Source organism: Sinohyriopsis cumingii, unplaced genomic scaffold (genome assembly GCF_028554795.1).
Source record: "Sinohyriopsis cumingii isolate HCF-2022 unplaced genomic scaffold, ASM2855479v2 utg000459l, whole genome shotgun sequence".
In the NCBI taxonomy this organism is placed as follows: Eukaryota; Metazoa; Mollusca; class Bivalvia; order Unionida; family Unionidae; genus Sinohyriopsis; species Sinohyriopsis cumingii.
In genome coordinates, this window is record NW_028315902.1 from 1072501 (window position 1) to 1090209 (window position 17709).

Genomic DNA, 17709 nt, shown 5'->3' on the forward strand with positions numbered 1-17709 from the left:
TTCTGTACAGTACCTTAAGCTGTCCACCATCTATCATTAACAAACATTAAGGACACCCTATAAATTATGGACACAGAGGTCAAGGTCATTGTGATTGAAATTAAGAAATGCTTTTTTGCAAAAATTATGACTCAAATTCTCCACTATGTACAGTTATAAATTTTTGCAGGAAGTTTACAATTAATGGAAGAATGCTTTGAAAAGGTTACAGGGTAATGTCACTGTGACTGAAAGAAGAAACTTTGTTTGAACACAGTAATTTGTGTTCTCAGTCATCTATAGTTACCAAACATTTCAATGACTTGCACTTGGTTTAAAGAAAAACAATATTGTTGTTCATAGGTGTTGCTTAATGTTTTACTAGTGTTGCATTACACTAGTGTTAGCATGAACAAAGGACAGCTTGGTGAATTTAAAATATCTAGAACAATGCAATAGCAATTAAACAAGACACAAAAAATGTAAAATATTTATTCAAGTGTTTCTGTCTGTATCATTTATAGGTCAGTCCTTCTTTTTTATAGCTTATTCTCATCCATACAACGGCGGATTTTTAATCAAAGAATAAAAATCCACCATGGAAAACATTTCATTACTTTATTACACACAATACCTTAAAAAAATGCATCCAGCATTGAGCCAGATTACAGCAATATAGTAATCGATGAACAGCTTGTTGTGTGTACATGATAGCCTTAATTGTGTTACACAGCCAAGCATCACTGCACTGACTGCAGTGACTACTAGAACAGTACAAATGCAATTTTTTATTAAAAAAATTTGTAAAACTAAAAATCTATTAATTTTCAAAAGTGGTAGACTTGAACACTAAAATGGTATGTGTGGTAGACAGCCTAAAAAATGGTATTTTGTCCTACCACCAGTATAATCGCATGTATGTTAAAGCTAAGAGAGCACTAATTATAGGTAACCCACTCTTTCTGTTCACCATTCATAGGTTGCCTACTTCACTTTGAACACAAAGTTTACAGCTTTCAGAAGAAGTATGATAAGTATAGATGATCTTCATAAAGGTTACAAAATGGAGATAAATATTAGTAATTCACTAGTCTTTCAACAAATGAAAATAAAATTCCACATTTCATAAGCATGATCAAAATTTCTCAGGCATTTTAGTTTTCTTTTTCTTTTTGACAAGCCTGACAGGTATATCAATTAGAATACTGGAAGAGCCCAATCATGAATTTGAGGGGTTCCAAACATCAGGCTCTTGGATTTGTTAGCACTGTTATTGCTACTCATCCTAAATGGGAAGTACTTGTCAATACTGTTTCACTAAAAGGAATATAGTGTCTAGTTGGACCTAAAGGAAAATGTCAGAATCCAATATGGAGACCATGGTGGGTGTCTTGTGAAACTATCGCTACTCCTTCTGAATTGACTGTCATATTCATATGGGGTTTCATTTCGCCAAAAGATCTAGTTGGTCCTGAGTGAAAATGGTACTGATCTTACATCCAATATGGTCTCAGCATTGTGGTTAATTTGAAAATCTTGCTATTGCTTAAACATACCAGAAATGGTTACATCACTCATCACCTAAAAAGAGTCTTCTCATGAATTCATGGTAATCTTTTCTGATAGTACTGCATCAGTCTATTAGCTTACCCTTGTCCCATGTAGAACATTTTTATTTTATGGAAGTGAAAGATATTAAATTGACTGATCAATAATCGATTATCTATTGGTTTCATGAAACCATACCACTCCAGTGGCCAAGTGGTTAGAGCGTACGCCTCGGATGTGGGAGGTCATGGGTTCGATCACCGGCCAAGTCATACCAAAGACTTACAAAAATGGTACTAACAGCTGCCTCGCTTGTCGCTCAGCATTAAAAGGTTAGTGTTACGACTGGTTGGCTCAGGTGTCAGGATAATGTGACTGGGTGGGTCATCATGCTACATGTCTGTGGCATGATGCCCCAGTGTTAGAGATCACTATAAACTGCCACACTGCAGAAATCATAGCGATATGACTGAAGAATTGTTAAAACGACGTTAAAAGTCAAAATCACACACACACATAACACCATTAATTGAATCTTAAAGTATAAGTGATTCCCAACATAAGTGTCAATGTAAACCATACACTGTACACTGCAACATACACTTTCCAAGAAAGAAGTTAAACAGAAGGAGGTTACATAATCTTAACAACTAATTACTACGTCCATGTACATGTGCCTACCAAACTTTGGGGAAAGGTGATCACAAGGGACCTGTTTTAGACATTATTCTCATAAGGGGTAATATTATAAGGCCTTGTTTGAATGGCCAGTTAGACATTATTCTCATAAGGGGTAATATTTATAAGGCCTTGTTTGAATGGCCAGTTAGACATTATTCTCATAAGGGGTAATATTATAAGGCCTTGTTTGAATGGCCAGTTAGACATTATTCTCATAAGGGGTAATATTATAAGGCCTTGTTTGAATGGCCAGTTAGACGACATTCTCATAAGGGGTAATACTATAAGGCCTTGTTTGAAAGGCCAGTTAGACGACATTCTCATAAGGGATAATATTATAAGGCCTTGTTTGAATGGCCAGTTATATGACCTTTTCTGATCAAACTTGTCTGAATGGCCAATTATAAGAACTTTTTTGATAAAAATTACCCAAAAATAATCAAGTTCACTTTGTTTACTCATAGATGATGCACATACATATACAACTTTAAAAAGCATTGACAGTGACTTGCCCTCACAATATGCCCTGGCAGATCAAGCTCTAAGCTTACTTTGCATGATACCAGATTTCGACCTCAAGGCCTATGCTGGTTTTGTTTAGTATCAGACTTAGAGATTACTGAGCTGGATTTGTTTGATATCAGACCTAGAAATCAAGGTCTGAGCTGGATTTGCTTGATATCACACATAGAGAAGCATTATGCTATGGCAGATCAATGTCTAAGCAGGATTAATATCAGGCTTAGAAATGCATTATTTAATTTCAAAAGGAAATTGAGTGTTTATAGTTTGACATGAATTGTATGCAAGTCTCCAAAACCCATTAGTACTTAAATAAAATAGGAAACATTATTTGTAGTCTTTAAGTACACTGTTTATACTTGCTTATAAGTCAAGTCAAACTGCAAACAACAAAGATCCTGATCTGACATAGCATAATGCATCTGCAGATCAGGATCTATGTTGTCTATTCTCCTGATTACTCCTAACAAACTGCACAGTCCAAGATCTACCTGCACATTATGCTAAGGCAGATTTGGGTCTTTTCAGTTTGCAATTGGTCTCATCTTATAAGCAAGTATATATCATAGTTGTGCAAAGAGTAAAACTATTAACCATGATACCGTTTTCTTATATTTTCACCAAATCAGTCCCATGAAATTGATTTTGCATGTTTTCTTTTTCAGATTGTAGCTGACAGGTACAGCAGAAATGGGTAACAAATCCTCCAAGAAAAAGCTGTCGAAAGAAGACTTGGAATTTTTAGCTTCCAACACAAAATTCACAAAGCAAGAAATAAAAGACTGGTACAAAGGATTTATGGTAAATATGATCACTACAACTATAAAGAGATAATAGGAGCCCTTACTTTGTTAATTTTAAATTTTGTAAATTTGTAATTTTTAGCCTTTGATATTTTACAATCAGCTAATATACTGAAATGATTAATACAACTATGGAATGTTAAGAATGACTTTTTAATTCTTAAATACCAGATTTTATTTTTTTCTTACACTTTTTATGACTCTCTTTTTTCTTCAGATGAATGGTTATGGATAAAAAATATTTACCATATTTTCTGTATTTTTTGTCCCATAATAACATTTAGACATCATTAAAAGACTTATTGATGCACATATGTTTCTACGATGTTAATAAGACAAGAAAGAAACACTAATACATGTATGACTTTCAGAAAGCAGAGGAATAGATTTTGCTTATCATTGGAAATGTTGTTAAATGTATGATTCAAATTTGTAGAAAATTGGGAGAACCACATTGCACTATTCACTACATCACTGATGCTGGTGTTGTTGTTGTAGGGTTTAATGCCATTTTCCAGCACAACATAGGAGGAAGAACCCTGGAAAACCCTGGGAAGAACCACTGACCCACGAGAAGCTACTGGCAAGCTTTCTCACATACCCACATTAGCCGAGCCTGAGATTCAAACCCACGCAGACAGAGGTGAGATAGCAGTGATCCGGAATGGTGATCGCTTTAGACCACTCGGACACTCAGGGCCCCAGGCACTGATGCTGGTTTAATGAACAGTAGTTGTTTAAAACTATACTACCAAAAAATAATTTTTATGTACTCCTTGTAAGTCAAGTCCATCTGCAAACTGCACAGACCCAGATCTACAGTCACACAATATGCTGGGAGATCTGGGTCTAAAAAGTTTGATATAGTGAAAGTCATACAAATCATGCTTGCATTAAGTTCTGACTATTTAAGTAATGAGTAAAGTTTTTAGAATGGCAGTTGGTAACTTTATTTGGATCTTCACACACAGTGTTCCTTTTGAAGGTAATTATTTACATGCCACAAGAAACACATATGGCAAAACTCAATACGAAGCTATTGGACATGGTCATCCTTAAGGTGTGATCCAGTACAAACTGGATTAAATGTTGCACACTGTCATGTCACAATAAAAGCTACACATGTTGAAAAAAATTTGTACTACCATATTGTGATGATGAGACCTGATGTACTCCTTTCTTGGTCCAGTTTGGTACCTGGCCTCCATTGTAAAAGTTCATAGCGATAGAAAATTGTACTTTCGAAGTTTCTTGGTAACATATAAGGTGCAGAGCATTTAATAATCAAGATTGAATAGGCTTTGGTGAAGCTATATTAGTATTAAATTATAGAGCAACATTAATTAATATTTAAGATGTGTAAATATGTCTACATGACCATAATGGCGTGGACTACATGAATAATCAGTATTACAAATAACATGATAACAGTGAGACTAAGTTCCAGATTTTCATACTTTTGGGGATAAGGAGTCAGAAAGTTCTAATAGGTAGTGCATGTTCCTGTAACAGAAACATGGAGAAGGGATAGGGGCTATGTATTATTGGTATATAATGAGACATTTATTTCATATTTTCTCAAGAGACCTTATGCGGAAGATTTTTAAAGTTCCCTGTATACTCGAATATAAGCCAAGTTATTTAGGAAAACTAAAGCTTGCAAGAAGAGAGGTCAGCTTATCCATGGGACAAGGTATAAACTTAGGTTTTCTTGTTGACTACTGGTATATATTATTATTATTATAGATTGCTGAAGATGAGATCACATGCCTGACCCGAACCCACCAGCACCTCCTGTACTGAAACCACATGTGAATATGACCATCATTTTTGATGGCATAGCATTAACAAGGTAGCTGGACATATGGGTCAGCTTTTGTGTTTGGGTCATGCACTTTTAAATGTTTTGCTGTTCAATTTAGGAACTTGGGTTATATGTGAGTATATATGGCATGCTGTGCTTGTTTTCATCTTAAATTGCATCAGTATGGACTCAGGCAACAGCATGTCCTTCCTACTCAAAGACAAATGAGGGACAATGACAAGGAGTATGGCTTGAATTTTTCATTCATCTTGATGTTTCTTCTGAACTTTCTTAGGATGGGTTTAACTGCTTGCTTTCTGCTTGAAATTATGGCAACAAAAAGGACTCACAAAGACCAGAAAGTCTGCCTCAGCATCTAACAGCAAAGTGAAACAAATGGCTCTTATGTCATGAGAATCAAATTATACTGTCATCTATACATTTCTCAACTGTTTGCTTCATTTGTCACGGGAGAAACTATTTGAGACTGATTCCAAATTTATTCATAATGTATCTGGTGTCCCCATTTCTATATACTTCGAGTTTCTAGGTAACTGTAATCCATATTGATTTTTAACTCTGTACTGGCTATCTGGATTGTGGTGCTGATTATGTTTTCCATCATTTGGTATTCATCTTTTATCTGCCAACCTGTTATTAAGACACTGCTTGTCATTACTACTTGGCCTGACAGCTGGTGTACAGTTAAACTTAAGTACTTATCTAAGATCTTGTCAGTCCCTGATAAACAGTTGTGTCCTACTAATTTTAAATATTACCATCAAGGTGGCCATTATTTTTAAAAGTATCTTGGTATTCTGACTTCTTCTTAATAGCCAAGTATAAATGTTCATGAAACTTGACATGACTATTTTTCCAAGGTCAGCTGGTTATTCAATGAAAATGGTTGTTGTTCTTGTTGTTGTTGGGTTTAACGCCATTTTTCAGCGCACGATAGGCTATACATGACAGCCAGTATTAATGGTGGAGGAAGAACCCGGGAAAGAACCACCGACCCACGAGAAGCTACTGGCAAGCTTTCTCACATACCCACATTGGCCGAATCTGAGACTCAAACCCATGCAGACAGAGGTGAGATGGCAGTGATCTGTAACAGAGAGCACTTTAGGCCACTTGGGGCCCCTGAGAAATGAAAATGGTACACCTGCTTCAAACAGTATGGCTGTGATGGTAGCCCTTTTGAAAAGCTTTTTAAACATATTCCTCTTGGATGACTGGTTGTGCTGAATTGACATTTTTGTTAAAGAAACTTTTTCTACAACATATGGTTGAACCTACAGACAAAAATGAGTCCATTTGACACTCAGCTAGAGGTGTTATTGTCGACATTTTTCAGTTTATTTTAACAGTGTATTCTGCCTAAATACATTGGGTGATAGTCTGCGATGCTTCTTGACATGAAGGTTAAATTCTGAGTGATGCAGCATTATGACAAAAGTCTTGCATTTTGATAAATTATCTGCATGTCAGTAAGTCAACTGCTGATATAAGAAAGCTGATAGTTTATGAAGATAGTTTAAGTGCATAAGCATGAAGGAAGATCAACAAACAAAGTGATAAAATAAAAATACCAGCAATCAGAATAGTGCTAACATTGTGGAAAAGCTAAATTTACTCTGGCATGAGTTTGAAACAAACAGCTTTTGTAGACAAGCAGTGTATGGTATGTTGGGAAATCTTATATTTTCACATGTGAAAAGAGATATATTTTTCACATGTGGAAGTATAGAAATTAAAAATATATGAAAATTATTTCTCCAGTAAGTCTCTATATTTCAAACTTGAGTGTATAATAAATCAAGTTATATATGCAGAGGGACATATACTAAGGAGAAAGTAAGCAAAACCGTAAATTTAATATAATTTGTTAGCATAAAATTGAACACATCATTTTATGTACTATGCGATGTTGTCATGGGACTGTAGAAGAACCATCCAACATTTTCTATAACAACAAATGATAATCATATTGAAAAAGTTTGATTTTTATACTCAACCCATTGTGGCCGCTCACATGGGGCGGGATAGGAATCATACTTTTTTCCAACACACATGGTCTTTGTCCTATGTCTTTGGAAACAATCATTACTGACATTTTTTGGGGGTGGGTGGGTGAAATTTGTTATTCAGTCTATTAATCTTTAGAGTCTTGGTACATAATTTATTTTTGATTAATTTTTGGACATATTATGTAAGATCACTGAGTTTTCTTAAGAAACAGACACAGGGTTCTTACGGTTTTTGAAGGTCTTTGACACTGGGAGAAATGAGGTAACATTTTCAAGTCCTTGAAAGTTTGGGAAAATCAAGCAGATTACCCTGAATTCTTTAAAAGTCTTTGAAAATTGAAATAAACCCAAACATTTTAATTTCTTTCCATAATCACAAATAAAATTGTCCAAGGTTGTTAGATTCGGATGTAGTTGAGTATTCCTGGTTTCTTTCTTTTGATTAATTATAGTTCGAATTTCATTATTAAACAATATTGTATTATTTTGCATTCATTGTTTTCTGATATAACATAACTTATATAAAAAATGTTAGCAAAAATAGATCTTGCAAATCTAGACTATGTTTGTGGTCTTTGAAAGTTTGGGAAAAGTCTTTGAATTTATCATTCAGAATTCTGTATGAACCCTGAATCAGGTAATTTAATTTAATACAGTGCTTGGTATTTGAAAAACGAAAATGACAATGAACACTGCCTGTAAAATATTGTCAGTAGTTGCCATTTTAAGACAAATAACCACAGTTGTTTCCAAATATATCGTGGAAAAATGTCTGAAAAGTTTGTGGCATTTATAATTATTATTTACAATATACCAATTATAAATTGGCATAATAAAACAGCAGTTTTTACCTGTTGCTTTAAGAAAGTCCATTTTTAATTGTTTCTGCTTAATTCATAAAACTTTGCCATTTAATTAAATGTTAAGTCATTTGAATCAGTTTTACGTAAGCAGTGTCATAAATTTTTCCAAATATCTAACCCTTGTAAGTTGCAAATTAATTGTTTAAGCTCCATCAAAATCATAAAAATAATATGTTGGATGTATTTGGCTCATTTTCTAGTTCGAGTCTAGGATTCGGCCAATGTGGGTATGTGAGATAGCTTGCCAGTAGCTTCTCGTGGGTCGTTGGTTCTTCCCGGTGTTTTCCCGGGTTCTTCCTCCACCATTAATACTGGCCGCCATGCATAGCCTATCGTGTCCTTAAAAAATGGCATTAAACCCCACAACAACATCAACAACAACTCATTTTCTAATGTTCGTATCCAGGTCTAGAAGATTATGAATTCACATAACTTTTACCTTTGCATAATCTTGACATTTAGAAATTTTTAATTACAATATGATTAGCCAAGTTGTTATATTATTTCTCAGCCAAATTGTTATATTACTTCTCAGCCAAATTGTTATGATATTACTTTTCAGCCAAATTGTTATATTACTTCTCAGCCAAATTGTTATGATATTACTTTTCAGCCAAATTGTTATATTATTTCTCAGCCATATTGTTATATTATTTTTCAGTTACTCTTGCATAATATGTCATTGAACATTCATATGAGAGAGAGAGAGAGATGTGTTCAAATACAATTAATGCTTACCCTGATAAATACCATATATACTTGATTACAAGTCAAATACAACTGCAAACAACATAGACCCTTATCTGTCATTGCATAATTCACAGGCTGATCAGGATCTGTGTTCTACTGATTACTTGTGACTACCTGCAATGAGCCAGATCTACTGGTGCATTGTATGTGAGTTGATCCATGTCTGTGCAGTTTGTAGTTTGACTAATCTTCTATAGGTGAGTATATATGGTAACAATTAACCCATTCATGATGTTAAGAAGTTTGAATTGTAATGATTTACATCAATAATATTTGTAACTCATGTTGAAAGAGCATGTCACAGAGGAAGTGCTGACTGGCTGGATGGTGGTGCACATCGTAGTGGGCCACATTGCAAATAAAAACATTTATCACCTGACTCCAGAAACAGAAATAGTGGTTGAACCTCACCCATCCTGTCCCACTCAAAATTTCCGATTGAATTTTGGGGAAGTTTTTTTTCTTGGACTGTTTAAAAAATATAATTATTTTATGGTGTCTAGGTTAAAAATGGAAATATTTCTGAAGAAAATGGTATAAATTTTCAATTCAGTATACATCACTTGTGCTCTTGGAATATAGAATGGACCTGATGTACCTTTTGTATGTCATTATTGCTATCCTCTTGAACATCATCATGGAGTTTTCACCAGGAGACCTCTTCTGATGTTTAAATGCTCTAATACTAAAATGGTTCTCCTTAGGCATCCAGTATGGCCACAGTTGTCACCTTGAATTTATTTATTTGATAATCCAGAGGAATGGATTATAAGACATAATAACATAGGTTTCCACTGAAAGTTATTATGGTGTCTAGTTAGGGCTAAATAAAATTATGCCAATCTGACATCCTGTATGGCCACCATGGCAGCCATCTTGTTATTGTGACTTCTCTTGAAAAGAAAGTCGTATCATCATGGTGTTTATCAATGATGCTGGTCTGCAATCAAATACGGCCAGTGTTACAAAGAAACCCCAAAAAACATTAACATAATTTATAAAACAAACAACAACTGACAAGCAGAATTCGACCTATTCTGACAGAAAGGATCATTGTAGAAGGAGACCTCATATGCAGTCAACAGCAATGGAAGAAATTATTACAGAAAGGGTCTTTCTGAACCTTTTTCGGGGGGTGGGGGTGAGTAGGTGTTAGATCATGTAACAGTATCAATCTGAAAGTTGTAATAATTGGTCAGTGGACACAAACAAACAAACATGAAAAAAATAAAATTTGGGCTTCACGTTTACTTTCCTGGGTCTTTTCCAATAGCCCTGAACTAAAGGACAAAGTTTTTTTTAAATGAGAAAATGATTTCACCTGAGTACTTTGCCCGAATGTTCTCACAAGTTGATTGTTCTTGAGCAGCTTGTTTAGCTGAGACCATGATCAGCTGTGAGCCTTGTATGATCCCATACCTTATGTATTATCAAATATTTTAAAAAAAATAGATGCTGCTATCTTGCAATCTCTCTATAATTTTTAACATAAAATCAATACATGTACTGGAAACCATATGTGATTTGTTTGTTCAGAGAAAGGTAAAATGACTGAACCTAACAGGCTAACAAGTACATGAAAAAGAAAATAATCTCTTCTTTTGATTTTAATTTTGAAACATCTGTCCTTTAAGGTCAGTCTACTGAATGAGCGAATCTTAAAGCATGGTTTGTCTTGGTGAAGATTTTAGATGTGCACATAGCACTAAAAGTATAAAACTCATTTTAAACTATCCCCAACAGGTATATTTTTCATGTAAAGTGCAGTGAGTACCTCCATGAATTATCATAAAAATGATAGCATTTTGTTTGACATTTCTTTAGAGCAAAATTTATGGAGTTAACCCCTTGCAGAACATTCCTTTAAATTGTGAAAAACCCTGCTTTACAGTTGCAGAATTGTGCAAGGTGTCTTTAAATAGTCTTTCTGTAAGTTGGTAAGTTGAAATTTCACCATTGCAAATTTTGAAGAAATTCACTGTTAATTTGTGGAAAATATAAAAGCTGTTATAATAGAATGCTTCAAACTATATGCAGATTTGTGTAGCTCAAAGTTTGACCAGTAATAATAATCATGCTTCACCGACATTGGTCAATTTTAAACTTGGCTTAAACCAGTTGGTACTAAAAATGACATAAATTATCCATAAGAATTGTAATTGACCAGCCGGTAGATGACAGCAGCATTATCAATCAGTGCTTACTTCCTGTTTAAAAAAAAGAAATATTAGAATTTTTAATTTAATAATGGCACAGTAGATCTGCATGTCAGTTACACCGTTCTTTTAAAATTTGCTCACCATGGGGTAACATGAAACAATGTGCATTTATGTAGTATCTATTGATGTATGCTTTTTTAATACATTACATGGTATCATTGCATTACTATATCTCTTTTGGTGCCGGTTCCAAGTCCTTGGTGACTATTCATCATTCCCTTTTCCAGTTAGTAAATGGAGATTTAGAATAATAATAATTTTTAAAAAACATGATTCTGGAATAATACTTTTGTCAGCATCAGTCATCTGGAAGATTGTCTTCTTTTATTGGACCTAATACAGTTCTCATCTGTGCTCAACATTTTCATCATCAATGGTTTGGGTAAATCTAGTCAAACAGATACTGCATGGGACATGTGCATTACATGGGTATGCATGGATGGCTGTCCTTTATGTTGCCTTGGCCAGATAATGTCTGGGACTTAGTCATATATGTATTGGGTGAGGAGAAGGGTCCCACTTCTTTATCATCTTTACTTGAAGGCCTCCATTCCCTTCAAGGGTCAAGGGCACTACCTGAATTAGGGAAATCACCAGCTTCAATAAGAAATGGATATTTGACTTGATGTGGGCAGTGGAAATCGTATTCGCTCAGTAGGAATTCACTGACACATGGAAGTGAAATATGGTCTTATTCTCACTCATGCAGAATTCTTTTTATATTCAGAAGATCACATTCATGGAGTGGATGGAGTTCCCTAAATGGAGATCCCCAGTAATGTGTACTGAGTTAGTGTCCCAACAGTAAATGCATTGATCCTATCTTCCCCCTTTAACTGCAGTTAGATTTTCTTTAAAAATCGCTCAATAACCACCATTAAAACTATAGAGGAGGCTTCTCCAGTATTCTTAAATTCTATGTGGTCTCCACTGTAGGGTATGACACAGCTTTCAGAACTGATAGTTTCTTTTAGCTCCAGAAACAAGTCTCTCAATGCATTGCCTTACTGGAACCTTTTGTGTTTTCTTTGGTTACTATCTAAAGCTCCTTATAAACTTCCAAGTGCACCTTCCTTTAGAGAACCATACTCTTTAAACCAGGGATGGGCAAATTATGGCCTGCAGGCCAGATCCGGTCTGTGATTTTTTTATTCATTAATTTATAACATAGGGTGTGACCTTAAAAATCATTTTATTAGCTGCACCTAGAGGAAGTTTCACATGCTTGCTTTGAACAGTTCTTTATCTCTCTTAGACTCTAGTATTGGTGAAGATTGAAATTTGCCTTTGCAGTTTCATATTTTGGTGGATTTTCAAGGAATTGATTCCTCATTTTAGTAAATCGTATAAAAATATATTCACTGGAAACTTACTTTGTGCATTTAAAAACCAACCCCATCATGGACAAAAGCGAAAACAAAAGTGCCTTTCTGACATCCATTTACCACAATGATGGGTCAATTTAAATAGCATTTCATGCTTTACTGCCATTGGTTGATATTAAGCTTGGCCTCACAAATTTGCACCATAATTTTTGTAATTATGCATTTCTATCACATTCAGAATTCATAGATCACAGCAAGGTTTGCAATCAGTGCTACATCCTGTTTCAGATAAATTGGTTTTTCTGGGAAATCTTTGGATTTAATGATGGCATGGCAGGTTTACTTGTCAATTACATTGTTCTTATTGATCTATTAATATTTGTTCACATTGGGGTAAGATGAAACAATACACATCCATATATTATCAGTCAGTGCATGCTGTTTTTACTAGTGCTCACAGCTAAAGCTGAACCAGATTGATGGGGTGTTAAAAAAGCCCCCTAAAACCATCTGCTTTCAAGATTGTTCTAGCTGACTATATAATTACCAAGCTTTCTGATTTATAGTTTCTTGACAAGCATTAGGTTCTTCTCAGTTGCCATTGGTATATTAAACATAAAACCCAATATTCAGCATCATCGTCATGAGAAATAATTGAAAAACTAGCTCGTGATTTTATAATTCTTTGATAAGAGGCAAAGGTCAAATATTTCATTTACCATACAATTATGACTCTATAATATTAAAACAAGTAATAGAAAAGAGTGAGAAGTAACAAATGTGTGTGTGTGTGATTTGGATTTTTAATGTAGCTTAACAAGGAACTTACAGTATTGCAAATTAAATCCCAAATAATCCTAGAATTACAGACATAAGTCCTAATGATTTAAAGTTCTGAATAAACTTGAGTGGAAATTCAAAATTAACATTTTCTATAAAATAATACCTATTACCTTGAGGAAAACTTCATTCTGGAAGGTTTCACATGTCTACGAAATAAAATCTAAGTTATAATTAGAAGTCTGTTACTAAAATTATAATATAAACAACAGGTAGACCTGGCAATTCATGGGGAATTTCCAAACTTCAAGACTCAGCTTGAGATAAACATGTTGTTTATGAAACCAAAATCAGTAATTCAGATCAGGTAGAAAATGAACTTGATTCTGGACAAGGTCAGGTCCAAAATACAATGTTACAATATCAATATCATATAATGAAATTAAAAAAAACAAACAAGCAATGCAGACTAAATATGCATAACAATATTTACTTGCTTATAAGTAGATACAACTGCAAACTTCATAGACCCAGATCTGCCATTGCATAATGTGTTGGCATATCAGGTTCTGTGTTTGTTTTTTTTCAATTAGACCAGACATGTGAGTTTATATAATACCAATAAATTAGTTTTTGTTTAGAACTGGCAAATTCTAGACATTAAAATACAAGTTCACTGGTTTTTCTGCCACATAAATTATTAAATGTTTGTTAGAAGTTGAAATTAAAACTTTGAGAATACTTATTTATTATGTTGTCATTTAAAAGTTCATTATGTAACGTATCAGGTTCATGTGACAGTGTGTGATAGGTATTGTAGCAGTTTTCATGCCAATTAGACTAATTTATTCCGATAGTTTTCTAACTATATTCAGTCACAGAGATTTCTATCTCTGCCAATGTTAGATAGAAATGTTAGCTTTAAAAAATCAGAATCTGAACTTGAAAATGAGAATATTTCATATTTTTAACCTATAATTATTTTTTTGCATGAAATTTTACCATATATCCTCATGTATAAGCCAAGTCTAACTTAAAAAACAAAACAAAAATAATCTACAGACCCTAATCTGCCACTGTATAATGTACTGGAAAATAAGGATATTTGCTTTTCTACTGATTAGTCTTAACAATTTGCATCGACCCAGGTCTCCTGCCAAGCTATACATTGGTAGAGATACAGGTTCATGCAGTTTGGAGGTGGATCTGACTTCCATATGGTACTGACTGAAAGTGGTTCCTTGTTAAAATGTGCCTGCTACTGTCATTTTTTTCAGCTGCCATCCCTACTTGCTTATAAGTCGAGTCCAACTGCAAGCTGCACAGACCCAGATCTGCTGGTATGCCAGCAGATTTTGGGTCTATGCAGTTTGATAGAAGTAATCAGAAGAACATAAGACTTTGATCTGTATACACATTATGCTACAGCAGATCAAGATTTATGTTGTTTGCAGTTTGAGTCAACTTATAAGCGACTATAAAATGGTATATGTGTATGACATTAGCAAAAGATGCAGAGTAATATGGTATTCGTCTGGTGTATTCTATATGAATGTCTGTGGCAGTTGCATGTATTAGCTCTACTGGTGGTCATCAGAACCTATGGTATGGCCTGTTGACTGTATGGTTTGGGTCACTTGTTGACTAGCAACTGTGGTTAACCTTGACCTACTGTGTCTTTAACTGATATGGTACATATGTGACACCTTGTCATCTAGGACTGCTTCTATACTTTTGGCAGGTATCTGAACCTACACAACATAGGGAATACAGTTATATGTGCTTTGTAAGTCTTAATTAAAACATCTCGAATATTGAAAATTATCTTACAAAACTTGTAAAAACATTTAATAATGTAGATTAGATTTTCTAAATTATCATTTAATTACAACATTGTGAAAGTTCAGTCTTTGAGAAAACCTTGAATTACACATGCATGGATTTCCAACATCCCGTATTATCCTTTTTTTGGAGTTATATTGCCCTTGAATACATATTATCCTAACTTTCATCAACATAAGTTCCTCATCCAAAGTGCAGATGGTAGTACACAGCCCCCTTACCAATGTCTTTTGTAATAATTACAACACACTCTCATCATAATGCTGTCAGTGGGAGTCCTGGAGTATAACACATGTTCTTTATAGTGAAACCGCCTTATAATGAAATGCATTATGCATTATGCACATAACTTTAAGATTACATAATAAAATGGGTGTCATGACAAGACCCACCTTATAACAAGAAACACAAAGAAGGGTATTATGGTTAGGTAGAGCTGTACTAGATTTAGGTAGGGGAAGATCAGTGGATTATAGGAAAGAAGCAAATGGTATATGCATTGTGAAAGCTTATAAAGGAAGTATAATTATGTACTGGTAGTTCATCTAGTGTCAGCCAATTTTCTCTTACAGGCATTATACCAGAAAATGGGATGATCTGCTTTAGATTGTAGGATTTTGTAATTGACTACTTGTACACTGAGCTATCAATGTGAAACAATTTGTATTGGATATCTGTCAAGCTGTGACAAGTGACAAATGAACCAATCAGACTCAAGTACAGTTTCGGCTACAGAGAATTAAGGTTAATTTTAGTAATCACCATCCACAGTAAAACATGATCAAAAACTGTAACAAGATCTACTGGGCTTATCATTTACATAGCAAGAGTCCTTTGACCTTTCCCATCCCATATTGGATATTTTGACAGTTACGCTAAGATCAGAGTGCATTCCCATAGTTTTAAAAGTTTGAACTTTCTGAAAGAGCATTGAAAGCAGCATAGATAGCTGCTTAACACATTAACCCCATGAGGTTTTTGTTGTTTTCATCTGAAATTCAAGTAGGAAACACATTTTGAAAGCTATTTCCGAATACATCCTAAGACATCAACTTCCAGGTGATTTTCCAGTTACCTAATGCCTAGTTGTGTTAGAAACATATATTTTCATTGGCTATTTGGCTCGCACATGAGCTGAAGGGTAAAAGTTGGAGTTCTTTTGTTTTCTTTTTTTTCCCTTTTTTTGCTTAATGGACCCATTTTTTTTGTATTGAGACTGCTCTTTATTCCAGATGCCCATCTTATCCTAGAATGAAATTGATATCAAAATTGTTTTGCTTTTCAGACACAGCTGTTATGTTTCATCTATAAGCCATCACTTAATCCAGAAATAGTGTTTAGAAAAATGGGCCACATACTTAATAAATTAAAATGTACTCCATATGTAAGTCTACACACAAAATGACGGACATAGAACATGTATTTGTGACAAAACTGGATTTGTTCTGTTCTGAAGCTCTTCATGGCAAAAGACAGAATTTATGTAAATAAGTATTTATTGCGTTTTCTTCATGCCATAAGTCCTGCCCCTAAAGGACAAATACGACTCCTCAAAATGTTATTGAAACCAGGATCACAGATACAGTTGGAACCTTGCCAACTCAAACATCTTGAGAAATCAGGGAGATGATCCTATTGTTTTGAACCAGGGCATAATGTGCAGTTGGCAAATATACATGTAATAGGAAAATGTTATGTCTACGATATGGATATAATGCAAAAGACAGCAAAATGTTCCACTCAAATATACAGCATGAGGATTATGGAACTGAAGATGGGGCCATAACTTTTTGAACCAAACACAGTTTTGCAGAAACTTAAAAACAAGCTATAAAATCTAATAGCTGAGATTCTCAATGTAATGACATAAAACAAACTACAGATGCCCCAGTGCGTGATGATGTCCATAGAATTGCCTTTGGTGCAATCCCATTCATTGCCTCCATCAATCAAAGTGGCCATGATGCATTAACTGCTACTGAGATAACCTTTGAAAGTGCTAAGACTGTCTACACAATCTTATCTTCTGTAACAACATATATATAAATTGCTAATGAAAATATTAATTCACAATTCACATTCTATGCCAATCATCTCTAGTTCATCAAAACTTGGCATTGTCTCAAACTATTTACTTATGCAAAAAGGTCTCAAAAATATGCCATGTGAACAGCCATTCCCAAGTCTTTTGTCCCCCAAAAGTGGCCTAAATTAAATTTTTCAGGAAATAATTGATCAGCCATTATATTTGCATTTAGCAAAATCTTCTTATATGAACTTTTCAGCAATCAAGACGAACGTACAATTCTTAATTACAGTTTTTAAAGAAAAGAGTTTTCAAAAGAGTGTGGAGGAGGCCTCATTTACATTGGGGACAGCATTCCTTTCCAAAAATGATATGATCTTGAGGAAAATTAGTATGGAATTAATTTGATCAGAAATGATGCATAATGTTAAAAAACAAAACATTGATATATGGTTGTGTATATAGACCATCAAACACTGACAGTGCTTGGTATTGTATATTTCTACATAAGCTTGAACCTTTGTATTTAAAATACAA

At 34.3% G+C, this 17709-nt stretch overlaps 1 protein-coding gene across 2 annotated transcripts in view; it reads left to right on the forward strand.

Moving 5' to 3' along the window:
* Positions 1-17709, forward strand: part of LOC149773991 (neurocalcin-delta B-like) — a 299760-nt gene that overhangs the window by 250003 nt on the left and 32048 nt on the right. For both annotated transcript variants that reach the window (XM_089945922.1, XM_089945924.1), the window contains one exon: positions 3396-3531. In XM_089945922.1, the coding sequence (XP_089802048.1) occupies positions 3421-3531 (111 nt within the window). In that variant the 5' untranslated portion in view covers positions 3396-3420. The remainder of the gene's footprint in view (positions 1-3395; positions 3532-17709) is intronic.